We start from the raw sequence: 21632 nt of genomic DNA on the forward strand, positions 1-21632 counted from the left end.
GATAGAGACGAAATGACGGAGCTGGGGGAGACTGCTCCCTCTAACAACCAGAGGAGCGGTCCCTCTAGCTCAAATGGGATGACAGTTAGTGAGGTACCAAGACAGATAGTGGTGGTAGGGGATTCCATCATTAGGAGAACAGACAGGGCAATCTGCTAATGGGACCGCGATCGCCGCACGGTCTGTTGCCTCCCGAGTGCTCGTGTACGGCACATTGCGGACCGAGTTGACAGATTGTTGGGAGGGGCTGGGAGCAACCCGGCGGTCTTGGTGCACATCGGCACCAACGACAAAGTCAATGGTAGGTGGGATGTCCTCAAGAAAGAGTATAGGGAATTAGGTAAGAAATTAAAGGCGAGGACATCTAGGGTAATTTTCTCGGAAATATTACCAGTGCCACGCGCTAGCTCAGGGAGGCAGAGGGAGATCAGGTAGGTAAATGTGTGGCTTAAGGACTGGTGTAGCAAAGAGGGATTCGTGTTCATGGAACACTGGGCGGACTTCTCGGTCAGGCGCCATCTTTTTGGCCGTGATGGATTTCACCTAAACGAGGAGGGGGCTGCGGTGCTGGGGGGAAGGATGGTTAGAGGGTTGGAAGAGATTTTAAGCTAGGCGACGGGGGGGGGGGGGGGGGGGGGCAGCAAGACATTATGGGACCATCAGGGAGAGAAGCCGGACTGGGATCAGGAATCATATGGGGGAAGGAGATGGGGGGGGGGGGGGGACAGAGACACAGACAAAGTCCTGGGACATAACAAGGGTATAATCGGGGGTAATTCTCAGGGTGCATCAGGAATGTCATGTAATAAAATGTTATGTTGTAACAGTCACGTTACCCCATTACAGTTCTTAGGTACAGATGATCTTAGGAAGGAGGGAAGGACAGAGGAAGAATTCCCAGGACTATAAATAGGGCAGGCAGTGTGCATGGTGGGGAGGGCTGTAGAGAGTCTACTGAAGGGGAGAGGGGAAAGAGGAAGCTAGTAAAGAATTCAAATGGGTCCTGGGGTGAAACTAATCACAATATTAGAGCCATATCTAAAAGTAAAAATAAATTAAAATGCTTACTGGCTAATGCAAGAAGCTTAGTGAGTAAAATCAGGGAGCTAGAAACGGTGATCAGTAGGGACGACTACGACATCATTGGTATTACAGAAACATGGTGTAATGAGTCGCATGACTGGGCATTAAACATGGAGGGATATACACTCTACAGGAAAGACAGGGAAAATAGAAGGGGTGGGGGTGTGTGCCTATATGTAAATAATAACTTAACATCATGTGAGAAAAATATGAGCACAGACCTAGAAGACGACAACTCGGAGACAGTGTGGGCAGAGATAACCGACAATAACAAAAAAAAAAAAAAAATTATAATAGGGGTATGCTATAGACCACCAAATATAAAACGAAAGGGAAGAGTCTCTTCTTTTAAACCAAATCAAACAATCATCAAATCAGGGTCAGGTATTAATTATGGGGGATTTTAATTTACCCGACATTGATTGGGAAAACGAAACAGGTAAATCAGCTAGAAGCAATGGGTTCTTAAGTTTACTTAAAGACCAGTTTATTACACAAATGGTAGAAACTCCAACTTGTGATAAGGCACTCTTGGACTTAGTATTAACAAATAACACAGACTTAGTTTCAAACACAAAAGTAATTGAACAATTAGGGAACAGTGATCACAATATGGTTTCACTGGAAATAAACTTCAGTAAATTACATCAAAAAGGATCTGCAAAAATACTAAACTTCAGAAAAGCGAACTTTGAATTATTCAGGGAAGCCCTAACAGGAATTGGGTGGGAAACGGTTATGGAGGGAAAAAATGCAGAGGAAATGTGGGATACTCTAAAAAAGGTGCTTGATTCACTAACTTTTGAATACATTCCTAAAGTAAATAAAGGTAAATTCAATAAAAAAAAGCCACCGTGGTTGGACAAAAAAGTAAGGTCAGCTATCAACAATAAAACAAGAGCTTTAAAATTCTATAAAAATAACTTGAATGAGGAGGCGTTCGCAAAATACAAAGAATCAAACAAAACTTGTAAAGGGGTAATCAAAGCAGCTAAAAGATTATATTAAGAGCGCATAGCCACTGAAAGCAAAACCAACCCAAAGAAGTTTTTTAAATACATAAATAGTAAACGTTTAATTAAGGAAAACATAGGCCCACTAACTGATACTAGTGGTTACTGAGGACAAGGGAAAAGCAAAACTGTTAAATGAGTTCTTCTAATCAGTATTTACTAAGGGAGAGCAGACTGTGGAACGAAGATTTACCACAAATGGGACAAATAAGCCAGATCTCATTGTGGATTTCACGCCAAAGGAAATAGTACTGAGGCTAAGCAAACTCAAAAAAAAAAAAATAACCAGGGCCAGATGGGATTCATCCGAGGGTATTAATGGAATTAAGGGATGAACTAGCTACCACCCTACATTATATCTTTAGCAAGTCACTATTGTCAGGTATAGTACCAAAAGATTGGAGAATAGCAGAGGTAGTGCCAATATTCAAAAAAGGAAAAAAGAAAGATCCCTCTAATTACAGACCCGTTAGTTTAACATCAATTGTGGGTAAACTATTTGAAGGATTTTTAAGGGATGGTATCCATGAATATTTAGACCATCACCGTCTACTCAATACTAACCAACATGGGTTCGTGAAAAATCATTCATGCCAAACTAATCTACTAGGGTTCTATGAAGAGGTTAGCAAAAACCTCGATAATGGAATTGCTGTAGATGTGATTTTCCTAGTTTTCGCTAAAGCATTTGATACCGTCCCACACAAGAGATTGATTAATAAAATGGAGAACCTAGGATTGGGTGAAAATATCTGCAGATGGGTAGGGAATTGGCTATGTAATAGAGAACAAAGAGTGGTTGTGAATGGTGCGGTATCAGATACAATACCGGTACTGTGGAGTGCCCCAGGGTTCGGTTTTGGGGCCCATTTTGTTTAACATTTTTATTAACGATATTGGGATAGGGTTACTCAGCAATGTATCCATCTTTGCGGGCGATACAAAACTTAGCAAAGTCATCAAATCATCAGAAGATGTCACCATGCTTCAAAATGATCTTGCAATTCTAGATGAGTGGGCAAAAAAATGGAAGATGAGGTTCAATGTAGATAAATGTAAGGTTATGCACCTTGGGAGACAAAACCAGTGTGCAAGTTACAACCTTAGCGGAGAGGAACTGGATAATTCCATACTTGAAAAGGATCTAGGAGTCCAAATAGACAGCAAACTGGGATGTAGTGCCCACTGTAATGTAGCTACAAAAAAGGCCAACAAAATTCTGGCATGTATTAAGAGGGGAATGGAAACTAGGGACTCAAGGGTAATTATGCCACTGTATAAAGCATTGGTGAGACCTCACCTCGAGTACGGAGTGCAGTTCTGGGCCCCACACTATAAAAAGGACATCATAGAATTAGAAAAAATCCAAAGGCGAGCAACAAAACTTATTAGGGGAATGGAGAATTTAAGCTACGGGGAGAGATTAAGCAATTTGGGACTACTTACATTGGAAAAGAGACGTTTAAGGGGGGACATGCTCAACATGTACAAGTATATCAAGGGCCAATATAAGGAACTGTCACACACCCTCTTTTCTACTAGAAAGTAATCTAGGACACGAGGGCATGAGTATAGATTAGAAGAAAAAATATTTCATTCAGCTAGTAGAAAGAATTTCTTTACGGTCAGAACAGTCAATCAGCAATGGATATCTATACCAGGTTGAACTAGATGGACACAAGTCTTTTTTCAGCCTTACCTACTATGTAACTATAATCTCCCTGAAACTAGTTTTGAAAAGTAGGCAAGTATGACTAAGGGGCTGTTTCAGACCTGCACACACAGGTCAGAATTCAGCCCCTGTCCTATGGTGGGCTCGCTGCACATGCGCATTGACGGTAATGTGCATGTGCAGGGTCTGGCTGTGAGTGTCTTGGAAAATTTCTCCCTTGCCAATGTGCTTGCAGCCTGACCGTCAGGCAGGGCGCACAATGGTGGACCCCCGGGGTTTCATGGGCGTGCCAACAAAAAACGGTGGATGTGCCCATAGAAATGCCGGAAGTACCTAGCTGAAAGCAAATGTTCCTTTGCCTGCTAGGGGCAGGCTCATGGCATCAGAACACACCCAAAACTCACTAACATTCCTCCACCGCCAGGACTCCTGGGTCACGCAGCGGATGAGAGCCCCTGGAGAGAGGAGGTAAGCTCATTTGATGCATTCATCAAATGGTTTTTCCTCTTTGCGTATGCTAGCGAACGGATGTGTACCCATACACATACTTTCGCAGCCCTGCACAGGGGCATGGATGGTGTGTTTTCACCAGGGAGGCGTTAACCTGCTTGCTGGACTCCAAATGTATGAAGCCCAGTGAGCAGGTATGAATTGTGCCCTAAATGAAACCAAATGACAAATGGTTAAAAAGTGAAAGAAACTTGTATTATTTGCTTGTTTATTATTTCCAGATTGTGAGCCTGGATTCAGTTTTGATTGCTGCTGTGCCAATTCGCACAGCCACCAAATATCGATATACTGCACATGCTTATGGGTCACAGGGCGTGCCATCCTGCAATGAGAGCCTGCTACCTTTTTTTTTTAATAGCTCACCGTTTGAAGGGGTGATTGACAGAAAGCCAGTGTTTGTGAGTGGTAATTGGACGTTTTCTGGGAGGGATGGTGTGTAGCGTCAGCTCCGGCCACAATCAGCCTGATTTTATTGCAGCCGCCAAGTCCAGGGATATGCACAGACTGCACACATTGGGAAAATCATCCGATGGTGCGCGGCTTGCGAATGGATTTGCAGGTAAATGCCTGATCCTGCTTCTTTTCACAAACGGGCGGGATTTCACTCTGATGGGATGGCTTATATGGATTGCTGGGCTCTGAAAACTAGCAGCCAAGGGATCAGGCCTGTGTTTTAAACCCATTTTTTTATAACTTATCCGTTTACATTCTATTCATATCCCCCCCCCCCCCCCCCGAAAAAAAAATAATTCCTATGTATACAGTGAAACACACATGGTATATACTTAAATCAGCATGCTGAACCCGGCAACGTTTAATATAATGTCAAAAACCGTGACTAAAAAAAATGGATATATAGAAAATATTGAAAAAGAAAGAGGTATAGAAAAGAGGAAGAACAAGATAAGAAACAAAGAAAGGAAAATGGTAAAGGGTCTCTCCTCTCACCCCACGCAAGGCCAAACAAAATAGCTGAGTGTGTATCTAAGTGGGAATAATGCCAACAGTGAGGATGTTGTTGTGTGTTTAACACCCAATTATGGAGGGATTTGTAGTTGTCAGAATCTTTATAGACCAATCACAGGTACCATGTACCATGGTACCATGTATCTGTAATCTCATACCTTTTCAAATCTTAAGTTAAGGCAAGGTCATCCATGACATGCAGTGATCTAAGAGGGCACACCATTCTTTAATACTAGGAACAATGCTGGATTTCCAATGAACTGGAATGATTGCCTTTGAAGCACGGAGAATGTGTCGTAACAGTGTTATCTTAAATTGGGAGCAAGGTCTGCGCAAAAGGTTTAGCTGCCAAAAACTTGGGCAAAGTGGGAAATCTTTGTGGAAAATTATTTTGACTGTCTCCACTGGAGAAGGGAACATTTCCGCCATATATTTAAAGGTCTACCAATCGCCGTCATACACCTCCAGGGAGTATATGGTACTCCTGGATACATTTTTGCCAACCTACAAGGACAGTAATACCATTGAGTGAAAACTTTATAGTGGGTTTCTAATATTAAGACATTAACTGAAGAAGAAAAAATATTGCTAAAAATTTTGTCCAAATAATCTTTACTCACCAAACCCTCAAGGTCGGATTCACAAATTTTGATACATTTAGGTTAAAAAGGAAAGGCACAATCAATTAACAACTTATAAATTATCGACAGGCAGTGGCGCCTTGAAGACTGGGGGAGACACAATTTATCAAATGGCTCTGTTGCCCGGCATCTTGTCTTTGGTAAATTTAAACCTAAGAGAAAGTGTTTTATCTCGAGATATCTCCAAATCTCTTTATTTGGTATCTCCAAATCTCTTTATATCAAGGAAACTCAAAATGCCCAAAGCTCCCAGTAGTTGGTCTACCCTCTGAATTCACCCATCTCACCAAATGTGAAATGACAGGGACTGTATTCCCAGTGGAAACTCAGGATTGTTAAATAGTGGCATGGGTGGAGATGGTGATGGGGAAAGAAGGGATTGGGAATGCAAGCATCCCCAACAAGCAAAGGTTGATCCTACAAGGGGATGCAAAACTGAAGGGCTTCTGGTAAGCCAGGTCAATTCTGAATGGAGTGGTGGGACCGAAGCAAGTTCATTGTTTTTCTGTTCAGTTTACGACAAACACATTATTCTAGTAACAAGTACTGCATGATGGTACGAGTGGAAGTGAGATAGTTGAAGTCCTCCCAGAAGCTTTGTTTTATAACGAATGTCATGTTTAACCCCTTCACTAGTAATCCCGAGAATTTTCCGGGCCATGCCTTAATGCTCAGGCTGGCAAGCCCGGAAAATTCTCGGGATTGCCAGTGATTAGCTCCCTCTCCACCGCAGTGCCCCTGGCTCACCCCTCGCCCCCGGCTGTTACATTACAGCCTGTGGTGCCGGCTTATGACAAGCCGGGTCGCCACATGTAGGGGCCGGGACGCAGGGCCAGGCAGCGGCTGACTGACAGTTCAGCGACGCTGCCCTGACCCGGGGACACAGCAGTGGGTTTTTTTTAGGGTGCGCTCCCCAGAAAAAACTCACCCAGTGGGGAGCACTCCCTAAAAAAAAAAACACACCACTGAATGGGTTAAATCTGGGCCTGTATCTGGCCAATACAAAACCCCTAATCTTATTCTGAAGAGTGGAGAACCAAGAGCTAGGAATAGCAATCAGAAGAGTATGTAATAAATATAAGATTCTAGGTAGTATAATCATTTTGATAACTGCCACTCTACCTATCCATGATATTTGGTTCCAACCCCCTTTGGCAAGGTCCATCTGAATCTTAACAAGTAAGGGAAGAAAGTTAGATTGATATACTTGAAAGCGACATCTCTTACTCCCCACCATACTGCATTTACTTTGGGAAGGCACCTGGACAAGTATTCTGCAATTATATACTAAGAGTGCCGAGTGGATCTACTTGCTATAAATCAAAATAATGCAAATATCATCTTACCCATCAATTCTTATCACTGATTTTCTCCCTGGTTAAGTCTCATCTCTAGCTCTTGGAACAGCAGTGTTATCTGCAGCTTTTTTTTATGAGAATCACAGCATATGGTATTTACTTAATAGATTTTTTGGGAATAATATACATTCATTTACCTAATTAACCCAAGCTAAATATAGTTTTTCTTGTTTGCCAAGTAAATGACAAATGCTCTTCAAAAGACACTTTCCACCATTCCTACTAGTCTTCATTTTTTCATTTTTTAAGACACCTATCATAATACTACAAAAGCAGCATTAGATATATTAGCCATGCACAACGAAAATGTAAAGATCTTAAAGTGAAGACATTCTGCTTAGTCCCCAATGGTCAATTTTCAACTGACAGTGTTCTAGCTTCCAAGGCACTTTTTCAAGAATTACTTTTTTTTTATCCTTTTTTTAATTAGCAGACAAACCCGAACTGAATGTAACTAAATGTCTTACGCTGTCACAATTATATAAATTGCTATAGAAGTAGAGAACTAATGATCAAATAAGGTTACAGTACATGAACTTTCAGTTAACAAAATCATATCTGCAAAGAAATCAAAATGTAATAATTTATAACAATGCTGTTGGACAACGTAGAAATAGTCAAAAGAACAGTTAGGGTAAATAATTAAATTGCATTATATCAACAAGGAAAATTGTTCTAAGTAAAATTCTGAAGATCTCAGAGAGTAATGCACCCTGCCAATTCTAAGAGGGTTACTAAGACAATGGATAGTAAATACTATGCAAAAGTATACCTTTAACCTGCACAGCAAAAGTGGATAAAAATACACACACACACATTTCCAGTGAAGTTGCCACTTTTGAATAAAAAAAACAACAACACACACAATTAATGTAGGAGAGTGAGGGGAAGGAATGCTCTCTTACCTCACCCATTGTATAAGTTACAAATATGGTGTCAACCTCGTTCAAATAGAGGAGTCTAACTATTATAGATAAGTACTGAGAAAACCTTAGAAGCAAAAAGAGTAATTTCATTCTCCACTCTCATAAACCCCTTTACTATAACTCTTATAATTGATCTAATTTAAACAAAAAAGAAACAACTGTAAAAAAAAATCAATTTAAATGGGACACACTCTCCCATACAGTACATGTTTATAGAGAAAAAATAGGTGCAATATGTGCTGCTTATCTGCTGCACTGACCTACCACTTGTACAACATTTTTTAAATAAGACTCTTTCCAATTTGTTCACATATTTACAAACCAAACTTGTGTGCTTGGCTTGGGGATTGTATATGGATAACTGAACTAGAGACAATGGAAATATAACTTCTGCAGACATGTTCTTTCATAATTGGAACAACCAATGCTGCATCCTATAATTATCCGCCTTTTCTCCAAAGAGAGCCAATTGTAGTGGTGAGCCACTGTAGTGAGCCAAAGATTGAGATTTCATTGTTTACAATTAGATCTATACATCATAAATAAGTAAAACTGCAGGTTTATTCATAATGCAGTAAACTCTACCTTACAGTCAAAATGTTAAGATCAATACTAGCACATCTATTACAATTGCATTGTATGCCAAAATGTTATGTCCCCAATACTGTAAAAATAAAAGCTTCCATTTTCCTAAAACATAATACATTCTATGTTAAGAACTAATATTAAAACTGCTATGTGCAGTAAGTGGTTTGTTGGGAATTCAGAAATTCTACAGTGGTTTGAGCAAAACTTACAAATCAAATCGCAGATTCTGTCTTTCCTCAAAGAAGTAGTCCATTATAAATTTTTTAACGAAGTCTGGATTTAATGTATTGTCAATCACTTCTGTCCTGCCATACTGCAGAGCAAAAACAAATAAAATGCAATTAATTGAAGATGCAAACATATATTTACAATATCCTGAGCTGCAGGGAAAATTGTAATAAATCTTTAAATTTGCAAACTTCCGGAGCATCGGCATAACAATACTCCAGGGATTATATATATATATATATATATATATATATATATATATATATATATATATTTTGCAAGAAGATTTTGGGGGAGCGCTAGCTTGTCAGCCTGGGTTTCTTTTTAACCAAGTCCAAAGTAACCAGTACTTTAAAACAGTCAGTTCTCCGGACCAGATTGTCCCAATTATATAGCAAGCACTAGGTCATTAGTGTAATTGACCGCAGCTTCCAACCGGGGTAGGGTCCTGGGATCCAAACAGAACCAATTTGTATCTAGAAAGGGATGGAAGGAAGCGCTATATAGTGCAGTATTACTTTGATAAAAATGAATTTATTTCAAGACAATAAAACAGAGCTGGTGATACAATGCTCGTACCATTAATTTCCACTCTGTGGGCTAAAAATACCACATGGTTTTTAGATAATAAACCCGGTCACCCGGTCACCGTCTATCCATGAAGCTGCCTCCTGGCAGGGTCCGCTTTGCCTCGCTCGCGTACTCAGCGCTCCACGATTCAAGCGGTTCCCCTCTCCTTCTCTGCAGCAGGACTGAGACTAGGTGTAGTAGATTTGCGTCAGGTAGGACACACCTGACGCAAATCTACTACACCTAGTCTCAGTCCTGCTGCAGAGAAGGAGAGGGGAACCGCTTGAATCGTGGAGCGCTGAGTACGCGAGCGAGGCAAAGCGGACCCTGCCAGGAGGCAGCTTCATGGATAGACGGTGACCGGGTTTATTATCTAAAAACCATGTGGTATTTTTAGCCCACAGAGTGAAAATTAATGGTACGAGCATTGTATCACCAGCTCTGTTTTATTGTCTTGAAATAAATTCATTTTTATCAAAGTAATACTGCACTATATAGCGCTTCCTTCCATCCCTTTCTAGATATATATATATATATATATATAAAACATATGATGGGCCCCTCGGGGTCCAATCAGGGCACTCACCAAACGATTTATGAAAAATAGTAATTTAATACATCACCAAATGAAGTGGACCGTAGTCCTAGTCGACGTTTCGGCCGTAAACCGGCCTTTGTCAAGACAACAACAGTGCAGAGTAACAGTGCGACAGGGAAGCAGTTACTCTGCACTGTTGTTGTCTTGACAAAGGCCGGTTTACGGCCGAAACGTCGACTAGGACTACGGTCCACTTCATTTGGTGATGTATTAAATTACTATTTTTCATAAATCGTTTGGTGAGTGCCCTGATTGGACCCCGAGGGGCCCATCATATGTTATATTGAGGGAGCACACGTTGCTGCTATAAGGAGCACCCCTATTAACAAGAGCTGGCTTGGAGTGCGGTTATACCGTGATTATATATATATATATATATATATATATATATAATGATGTAATGAAGAGGACATAATAAAGCACAATGGAATATTTAGTACTTGTTTAGTTTCAAGGCGGCAGCTGTACGCTACACTGCAACGTAGACTAAGCTAGGTTGTCAGTTTAAGCAGGCGCCGTGAATCTCGCCACATTGGCGCCAGCAATATTTGGAGGAGGAGGGCCAGATAGTGTGTAATCTGTCAGGGGTTAAATATAGCGTGTGAAGTAGTTTCACATGCATCTCGGTATGATTCACAAACAAATGTATTTTAATGCTCTTATGTGTTTGGGAATTCAAACACAATTTAGGTTGCTCCTTAAGTTCTAAAGTATTAATTTGTGCATTCATATTCTGCATTGCACCTTACTTCTTTCACCTTCTTTCCAGTAGAGCACATGGGAAAGGGACGGAGGTGCGGTACAGAGAAACCTCCACTGATGGACCACAAATTTTTTTTTTTGTGTCTGTATGATTCTGTGAGAATCATGTCCCCCATTCTACAAAGGTGCACAAATTGTTGCATTTCAGTGGCAGAGTAATAATGATGCAAGGTGCCTAGGACTAACCCCATCAATGGCCTCCTGCATCATCTCCAAAAGTAATTGTACCTCAAAGTAATCTATAATCTTTAATTTGGAAAAACCCTATGCCCACTATCATATTTCCATTGTCAATAATAATGTAATCATCAGCCATTTGACACCTTTTGAGAACCTTCAAATACTTTTATTATGGCCAATAATAGCCATCTAAACAGTTCTCTCTTCTGGGGTTTAAGATGCGAAACATGGATTTGGAATACATAATCAAAAGACTTTGGGGGGTATTCAATGTCAGGGTCACGGCAGTCAAGCTTGCTCGACCGCCGTGACCCAGTCCCGTTCTCGGTCAGCTCGACCGAGAACACGCAGGCGGGATTCAATGTCCTGCCAGGGAGCGAAAAGGGGGTGTAGCCATGAGTTGCGGCCGGGAAGAGGCGAGCTGCAGCCGGCAGCTCGTCACTTCCCGCCTGTTCTCGGCAGAACGAGCCCGACAGCTAGTGATGTCGGGCTCGTTCTGCCGAGACACACTGCTCAATGCTGTCGGGGAAGACAGCATTGAATAGGGCTCGGCGGGCATCTCCCCGATGGGAGGTGCTCACTGGAGATTGAATATCCCCCTATGTCTCAATTAAAACGATAATTTTTATTTTTTATTTTTTTTAATCTAGGCCACTGTTACTGCAACTTATCACTTTACTGTCCAAAATATATCCACATTGTATAGGAATCTACTGAAAATGAATCAACACCTCTTTTCCGTGCTGTTTTGTATGTTGGTGAATATTGAGGTTCCAAAGGCTTCTTCTTTTAGAACTGTGAAGGATATTCAATGTACTGTACTCATACGTACATTACTACTGTTACTGAAAATTTGATTTTTATACTCTCTTCCTCTTCTATAATGTGCTTGGCACAAATTTCATTTTAATAGGATGAAATCAAGCCATCTTTTTATATTAATGCACTTTGAATTTCTGAGAAGGAACTCAGTTTCCCGTTACAGTAATTATTGTATCTTTAAAGTTAATTTACTGGAATTACAGTTGTTAGTTCTGTTTTTGCAAAAGTATTAATGATAAATGGACAACACAATCAGTATTTTAATAATATCAATAAGCATTATTCATCATAGATTTTAAACATTTCTCATTAGGAGAAAAATTTAGGAGTAACATCTATATAAAAAACTGTACTAATTAGTAGTTACAGCTTTACTTCAAAAGCTTAAGGACACTCATTTTATACTAAATTGTCCTGATTACTGAAATATATAACTAGTTTCACCACTGCAAGCTTGTAGATTATAGTTTGGGATGAGTCTGAAATACAATATCATAATTTGCAGTTTCAAACTATTTTAGAAACAGTTAAATTATAAACCCCAAATATTACTGACAACTACATAGGGTAAATTATAATCTGAAAATCAAGACCTGTGCCTTCCAACCAAAATGAAAATAAAATGTATTTTCAAATATAGTATTTATATCAGTCATTGTTCATTGTCTGACATTAAGTAGAAGGATATCCAGACACTATTCAAAATTGTAGATCAACTACTAGGCCACTGTTGTAAGATAATTACAGAACTGTCTAATATGGGGGTTCTATTACTTCTCATCATGAAGAAATTATCAATGTTTCCAAACATATTTTCTCCATAAAAGAGAGCCAGACATCATGCCTTGTGCATGTCTGTGTATTGCCAATGAACAGACAAAATTACAGTACATTCATTGGTTTGTGCAGCTATCTGCCCTTACTATGGTCTAACACACACCCACCACCCCCATGATCGTGCACTGTGCTGACTAACAGCCTGTGTTCTTCTAATAAATGACATAAAGCAGAGTGGTTAGCAATGGAAACCATAGTGGCAGATTGGCTGGGAATGCGGTCAGCATTTGAGTCATGGGTTTGATTCTGATCAGGGAACTCTTGCTCATAGCAGTGTAGGGAAAATTAAGAAAAATCAGTACCCTGGGGGTTATAAGGCGTGTCTTAGACCAACCACAAGAAGTGCAGTCACAAGATGTACACCATTCAATTCCCTTCTATACACAAATTAGTGTAGGACAGGTTATTCACAAATTAGGTAGGTTATTAATGAAGGTGGCCTTTGGCAATGCCTATTTGTACAGTGCTTATATTTCACTATTCAAAGGCGAGCTTTAATAATTATGCAGATAGCCTATTACTACTTATTTTATGAAGAAAATATAAAGAAGACCAGACGTCAGTTGATAAGAAATAAAAGGAACTACAAATAAGAATTAAAATCAATTGCATAATTTTCTCCCTACAATACCTTAGTAACTGATCTAACAACTACCAAGTTAAAACCATTTGTCAACTGCATTTATCTTCTTTGTATTACTCTTACACCTGTGCCAGGGAGATTGAGTGCCCATTTATAAATATAAACAATTTAAAATCAAAGTGAGGTCTAATGCCTGGATTTACCTTATTCATTTATAGCATACAGTATTGTAGGTGTTTGTTATAATTTTACATTAAGGTGGTCGAGTTGCCATGGCAGATAAACACCTGCAATGGCACCTGAACTTGGAACTCATGCGGCCCTTCATTTTGTCTTGCTCACTGTTATTTGCTGGCAGCCTACAGGTATTCAAATATTCTCAAATCTCTAGCCAAATTAGTTGAGACTAGCCAAATTAGTAATGTTTACGTTTTAGAAAACAAGGTTAAGAGGTGATATGTTTAACATGTACAAATATATCAAGGAGCAATACAAGGAACTGTAAGGCACCCTCTTCATTCTGAACAGGGCATATGGGCATCCATTTAAACTAAAGGAAAGGAAATTTTGGACACTTTTTTATGGTCAGGGCAGTAAAGGTGCGGAACTCTTTGCCATAGGAGGTGGTGCTGGCAGACAAAAACATTTAAGATAAGGTTGGAAAGGTATCTATTGCATAACAACATTCATGGTTCTAATAATCACACTAGCGTTTAGTAGAGTGTAGGGGTGGGGGGATAATATCAATGTAATCATGCTTAGATTAAAGTAAAAAAAAAAACTGAAAAAAGGAGGTTGTACTTGATGGACGTATGTCTTTATTTAACCTTACTTACGATGTTACATGGAAGGCATCATAACACATTTTGTATTGTAAGGTGAGAATTAAATTCTTACCTCTCTCCATTCCTTGTTTCCAATACCTTGTGTATACAATACACATACTGTAATAGGATAAAAAGAGAACATCATTAATCTTTTCTAATATGTGTAGTATTACCTGCACATTTCCTAAAATATTATATTTAAATAAAAAGTATAAAATTAATGAGACTGTCCAGCATAGCTTATACATGCAACACACAGAAAGAATTGCCAGAAATACATGGCTTGTAATTGATTTATTTATTCACTATTCTGTATAATACACGGTTACAATAAACAAGATTATTTTTATATTCCGATATGAAAATCACGGAGTTACTGCCTAATATTAAATGACAGCATTGATGTTATTAATAGCCTCCGACGATCTTCCTTCTGGGTATGTCTGGCCCGTATAACAGGCATCCCTCTGATCCACATGGTCATTATTTTTACATGTTCTTGCTGTAAGGTAATTTGTTTTCTTACTTCCATTCACATAGAGCTAGGCTGAAATTTAGTGAGTCACTATCTACCTCAGCCCTGGCCTAGAAAAGGAGACTATCCTGTCAGCTATAATTTTGCCTGCTGTGTGAGCTACAATAGTTGAATGCTGCAGCAAAATGTTTCCTTTTCTGAACATGGGAAATGTCAAGCTTAACTGAAAGGTCAAAAGCAGCTCCGAAAATGTTTCATTGTAACAGTACAAGCATGAGCAGTTTTCCTTCAATGTAACATTTAACTTTTTACTAATTATTACCAGATCCACATTTACTCCCCAAGGCTGGCCACCCACTGGGCATTGCACTAAATGCCGGTGACACTGCATGTCAAATGCAATAATATTTGACATACAGTGGTAAAGAGCATATGCACTTCTGGTCAGGGGTAGGGAGGTATCAGTAGAGCACGCTACATTGACTGCATGGACATGTTTATGGAGTCAAAACCTATGCCACATTACACATCTTCTCAACAAAGGCTACATATGGGATCATCTGAATCAATGGGTTCCATTCTTATACCCAATTTTATGCTGTTTCCAGTGCCTAAAGTGGTCCTGGAGAGGTAGTTGAACTCATTTTCCTCTGCCACATAATTAGGTGGTGGACAAGGAGTTCCACCACCTTTCCAGGACCAGGAGTCTTAGGGGGGTATTCAATGTTAGGCGTGCTCCCGCAGCCATCTCCCGACGGGGGAGATGGCTGCGGGGCCCTATTCAATGCTGTCTTCCCCGACAGCATTGAACAGGGGTTTTGCGCAGAACGAGCCCGACAGCACAAGCTGTCGGGATCGTTCTGCGGAGAAAAGACGGAAATAGGCGAGCTCCTGGCCGGAGCTCGTCTATTTTCCTCTTCAACTCGCGGCCACGCCCCCTTCTCGCCGCTCGGCGGCCGGGACATTGAATCCCGACTGCCAAGCTCCAGGCGAGCAAAACAAGAACGGGACAGGGGCACGGCTGTCGAGCTTGCTCGACAGCCATTCCCCTGACATTGAATACCCCCCTTAGCCTGTTCAAGCTGAAAACCGGTGAGAGTCAGTTGCAGTCATAATTCTGTGAATTCTACCCCGTGTACTATATTTGTTGCACTGGTTGGTTGGCCTGTAATAAGGCTATATTATTTGAATGGCAATTGGGCCACCTTGGAAAGGTGCAGCAAGAGCCTGAGGTGTCAAGTGTGATCAAACACTGATCATTACGCTCACCATTTTTTTAAGGCCATGGATTGTGCAGTTTGTACATGTTCTGAAAGCAATAAATCCGAACCGAATAAACATAAAGTTAGACAGCACTGTTATGATAACAGATTAGTGTATTAGTATAGAGTATCAAAGTATTTTGTAGCTGTTCCATCTACATTTAGGTTTTCTTCTATGTACAGTATGTATGTGGGATGGGGCATAACTACATATTATGCATCATGAAGCTACTGTAGCACACATTCTGAGAGGGATAGTCATTATGTCAACATTCAGTGTCAACACCAGAATGTCGATCGCAGACATGTTGCCATGTTGACATGTTGCCATTAACAAAGTTAACATTGTCATAATGTCCATAATTACCATAAAGGGTAATCATATCGACATTGTGAATGTTGACAGTTACAATGTCCAGGTTTAGTGTTAGGGTCAATTTTAGGTTAGGATGCATTTTGAGTTAGTATTTTTTTTCTTACTTGTCCTCATTATTCATACAGTATATCAGTCCAATTGCATCCTGATAAGCTCTTTCTCCCTATCTCTCACAGACTACATAAATCACTCACATGTGATACAATGGTATGTGTACTTTGAAAGCTATACTTTTCAATCAATATCTGAACTGCCAAAAATCAGCAGAAAATATGACTGACATTTAGGGCAGATTTAACTAGCTGGGGGGTTTACATTGTGGCTAATGATTGGCCCTGAGCTATTCAAGTAGGTGACACATCTCTGCGTGTTAAGCCCCAGAGGGTGCACTAAAATCAGATTTTTCCTTACATCCTCAGGCAACTCATAGGTTCCATAACTTAACTCAGAATATATGGGTTAACACAAAGGGAAGTTTGGCCTATAAGTTGTACTGTAAACCCAGTGCTTTATCCAAAAGGTTGCAGGTAATGGAATCTGGCTCAGGGTACTTAACATGTAAGCAATAATCACCTAAAAAAAAAAAAAAAACATGTTCTGAAAGCAATAAATGCCATATATAATATAACCCGTTTTCAAGAGGAACATGGGATTGTAGCCCTGAAAAGTCGAGGCTAATAAAGCTATACTTTACCTGACATGCTGCATTGACATGCTAGTTCCTGACTCTTTTCGCAAGGTCTGGGGACATTGGTTTTATATGCAATTTGGCAAAGGCACACAGCTTCTGTATTAATTTGTGGCGAGTGCCGGCCCATCCCTGCTGTATATGACATTTATGTCCTGATGAAGAAGCTAAATAAATGCGTGGAAACATTGACTTAATAGCCGTCTCCGGAACTATTCTTTGTCGAGTGTCGCCGTCATGGGGGATTACATTTGACTCCTTGCCAGGAGTACATTGAAGGCCCCCGCAGTTATCTACTTGTTATGGAGTGCTGCTTCCTTCTGGACATAAACATTATATATACAGTCCAATGAGACCGGCACTCTGGACTTAAGTGTGGATGCCCGCTTGCTCCGGTGCCCTCTCACAAGAGGGGATGGGTCCTCTGGTTATATGCAGGGTTGTAATAAGCGGCACTCGGAGGCTGGAGTAAATGGTGAATCAAATTGGAAATTTATTCCATGTGCAAAAAAGAAAACGTTTCGGAGCTCGGGGGCCCCGTCGTCAGTTCAGGGAAAGCTTTCCCTGAACTGACGACGGGGCCCCCGAGCTCCGAAACGTTTTCTTTTTTGCACATGGAATAAATTTCCACTTTGATTCACCATTTACTCCAGCCTCCGAGTGCCGCTTATTACAACCCTGTATATATATGTATATATATATATATATATATATATATATTCACCAGTATAGGCCAGCACACCTCATCGATAACAACTGCAGCGTTGCCTTCCCTTGGTTTCCGGCAGGATTCCAAATATACAGCGTAGGTAGGGCGGCACTCGCTTGAATAAAGACGCTCACACATGGAGTATTTCAGTCTACGTTTCGGAGCTCTTTAATATCACTCCGTCATCAGGACATACAAAAAATAAGTAAAACACCAGCGAATTTATACATACCACAGACACCGTGCACGAGGACGCCTAGGATCCATGAAGCCGGATGTTGCTGGGGGAGACGTCATCACAACGTGCCCGATGCCACGGTATCCGTTGGATACGGCGCACATGTGATACGTCAGTCACGCAATACCATCCTGCGTCTGGTTACCTAGGTTACCTTTACAAAACAAGACGAGCATTTCAGGCAAAAAGGCAGCTCCGTATACACAGAGAACAATCGGAAATCACAAGAGTCTAATAGCTGCACATATTGAACAACAATAAATACATCATGCATAATGCAATAAGAATGTCACAAGTCATATATGAATATCGCAATAATAAAACAAAGGAAAAAAGACATAGTATTACTTAAGGGAAAAATTAGACAAAGAGCATTAATGAAAGAAAAACATAATGTTATTGAAAACATAATTACAAGAAACAGTGCAGTCCATGTGCTTCATTAAGACCGCCAGGTGACAGTGTTCCTAGCCGCTGAATCCAGCAGGCTTCACTCTTTAATAGTTTAGATGCTCTGTCACCCCGTCTTAAAGAGACAGGTACATGATCGATAATAATTGATTTTAAGGATGCCACACTGTGCTTAGCCTCAAAGAAATGGCGAGCAAGGGGTTGATCACTACCACCCTTTTCATATGCAGCTTTGATAGCTGATCTATGGCCGGCTAACCTTTCCCTCAGGGTTCTCTCAGTTTTCCCCACATAATTGAGGGAGCACGGACAAGTCAACATATATACAATAAACTTGGTCGTGCAGGTGACCCGATGTTGTATAAAAAGTTTTTTACCAGATCTAGGGTGTAGGAAATAAGGGCCTGTAGACATAGAGCGACATGCAGTACAGTCTAAACACCTGTAGCATCCCTTGCGAGGTCTAAGAAATTGTTCACTGGTAGCTTATTGTATATTAGTGACATCAGTTTTCATAACTACATCCCTAATATTCTTCCCCCTAGTGTAACAATTCATGATATTTACATCTAATGTAAATATCATGAATTGTTACACTAGGGGGAAGAATATTAGGGATGTAGTTATGAAAACTGATGTCACTAATATACAATAAGCTACCAGTGAACAATTTCTTAGACCTCGCAAGGGATGCTACAGGTGTTTAGACTGTACTGCATGTCGCTCTATGTCTACAGGCCCTTATTTCCTACACCCTAGATCTGGTAAAAAACTTTTTATACAACATCGGGTCACCTGCACGACCAAGTTTATTGTATATATGTTGACTTGTCCGTGCTCCCTCAATTATGTGGGGAAAACTGAGAGAACCCTGAGGGAAAGGTTAGCCGGCCATAGATCAGCTATCAAAGCTGCATATGAAAAGGGTGGTAGTGATCAACCCCTTGCTCGCCATTTCTTTGAGGCTAAGCACAGTGTGGCATCCTTAAAATCAATTATTATCGATCATGTACCTGTCTCTTTAAGACGGGGTGACAGAGCATCTAAACTATTAAAGAGTGAAGCCTGCTGGATTCAGCGGCTAGGAACACTGTCACCTGGCGGTCTTAATGAAGCACATGGACTGCACTGTTTCTTGTAATTATGTTTTCAATAACATTATGTTTTTCTTTCATTAATGCTCTTTGTCTAATTTTTCCCTTAAGTAATACTATGTCTTTTTTCCTTTGTTTTATTATTGTGATATTCATATATGACTTGTGACATTCTTATTGCATTATGCATGATGTATTTATTGTTGTTCAATATGTGCAGCTATTAGACTCTTGTGATTTCCGATTGTTCTCTGTGTATACGGAGCTGCCTTTTTGCCTGAAATGCTCGTCTTGTTTTGTAAAGGTAACCTAGGTAACCAGACGCAGGATGGTATTGCGTGACTGACGTATCACATGTGCGCCGTATCCAACGGATACCGTGGCATCGGGCACGTTGTGATGACGTCTCCCCCAGCAACATCCGGCTTCATGGATCCTAGGCGTCCTCGTGCACGGTGTCTGTGGTATGTATAAATTCGCTGGTGTTTTACTTATTTTTTGTATGTCCTGATGACGGAGTGATATTAAAGAGCTCCGAAACGTAGACTGAAATACTCCATGTGTGAGCGTCTTTATTCAAGCGAGTGCCGCCCTACCTACACTGTGTATATATATATATATATATATATATATATATATATATATATAAGAATATAGGGTCCGGTACTCCCAATAAGACATAAAACTGTGGTCGGTGCCTTCACAGCAGGATAGCTGAATATGGGTGAGGATGGTGCGGCACTCACGACACTTGCTCAGAGACACGATGTGAGCCGTATGTAGATCAACGTTTTAAAATGTAATTTGTCATCAGGATACCTGATGACAAATTAATTTTTGAAACGTTGATCTACATACGGCTCACATCGTGTCTCTGAGCAAGTGTCGTGAATGCCACACCATCCTCACCCATTATATATAGCTGAGAGATTGACACGGCACTCCAGACCAGATTTCAAACTTGAATAAATTTATTGTGCTCAGCAACATTTCAATACATGTGTATTATCTTCAGGCTTCAGGCTGAAGATAATACACATGTATTGAAACGTTGCTGAGCACAATAAATTTATTCAAGTTTGAAATCTGGTTTGGAGTGCCGCGTCAATCTCTCGTCTATATACCCTGTGGATGAAGGCACCCGACGAGGAACTGTATCCAGGTGGTGACTAACGCCATTAAACTTATCTCGGTGAAGCCCCAGGAGTGACGCATTTATTCTTCTATACATTTGGAGCACGTTGTGGTTTCACGTGCGTGCACCCGGGCAAAGATTACTACAAGCCACCACCTGTTGGCTGAGGAGTGCCAGACCCCTGCCTTTATATATATATATATATATATATATATATATATATATTTATTTACACAGACTACTCCCCTAGGGGGAAACAGCACTCACCAGAATGTCCAGTTTTAATGATAAACAATCGAGGGGCCTGCCGACATTTCAGTCCCTTAGGACCTTTCTCAAGGCAGCACAGGAAGGCAACAGGTACATCAGGTAACAAGTTGTGGGGTAGGGAACACACACATACATACATACATACATACATACATACATACATATGTACTGGCTGGACTTCAAGGAGTACACAAGGAACACACATAGACCTGGAACCACCACCTGAGTCTGTTTACGCGCTTACAACTGGACTACCAAGTTGACAGCATTTCTGAGGTGGAATAAACTTTTTTCACCCATAATATAGTAGAACTTCTACCTCAGAAAGAGGCTATTTTTGTGAAGGTCTTATTTCCCACTAAGTAATCTAAGATCACTGAACGTCACCATTGGGGAGATAATATCTGCATCCATAATTTATGAGAGACCATAATACTTGAAGAGATTAAAAAAAACCCTGATGAAGTTCCTAACCGGAACGAAACGCGTTGGGTATCGATCAAAATATTTGAAAATAAACAGAAAACTGTTCCAGAAAACAAGAAGCTACAAGTGTATCATTATTTCATATTTTACTTGATATATCTTTTATGGACATTACATACTGTACATAGGGCGCTGAAAGACACTTTTGTGGGTATTTGAAAAATTGTGAGTTCCTGCTGGTAGGGAACTAAGGGGCAGATTTATTAAGCTTGGAGAAGAGATAAACTGGAGATAAAGCGGAGAAAAGGTAAAAGGAGATAAAGCACCAGCCAATCAGCTGTGTTTGAAAAAGACAGTTGGGAGTTGATTGGCTGGTGCTTTATC

The 21632-nt window shown here is 40.4% G+C and overlaps 1 protein-coding gene across 1 annotated transcript in view; it reads right to left on the reverse strand.

Moving 5' to 3' along the window:
* CPNE8 (copine 8) overlaps positions 1–21632 on the reverse strand; it is a 315213-nt gene that overhangs the window by 185323 nt on the left and 108258 nt on the right. The window contains exons 3-4 of the mRNA XM_083182933.1: positions 14235–14281; positions 8967–9070 (exon numbers count right to left, since the gene is read on the reverse strand). Of these exons, the coding sequence (XP_083039059.1) occupies positions 8967–9070; positions 14235–14281 (151 nt within the window). The remainder of the gene's footprint in view (positions 1–8966; positions 9071–14234; positions 14282–21632) is intronic.

This window comes from Crinia signifera, chromosome 4 (genome assembly GCF_055691185.1).
Source record: "Crinia signifera chromosome 4, ASM5569118v1, whole genome shotgun sequence".
NCBI classification, from domain to species: domain Eukaryota; kingdom Metazoa; phylum Chordata; class Amphibia; order Anura; family Myobatrachidae; genus Crinia; species Crinia signifera.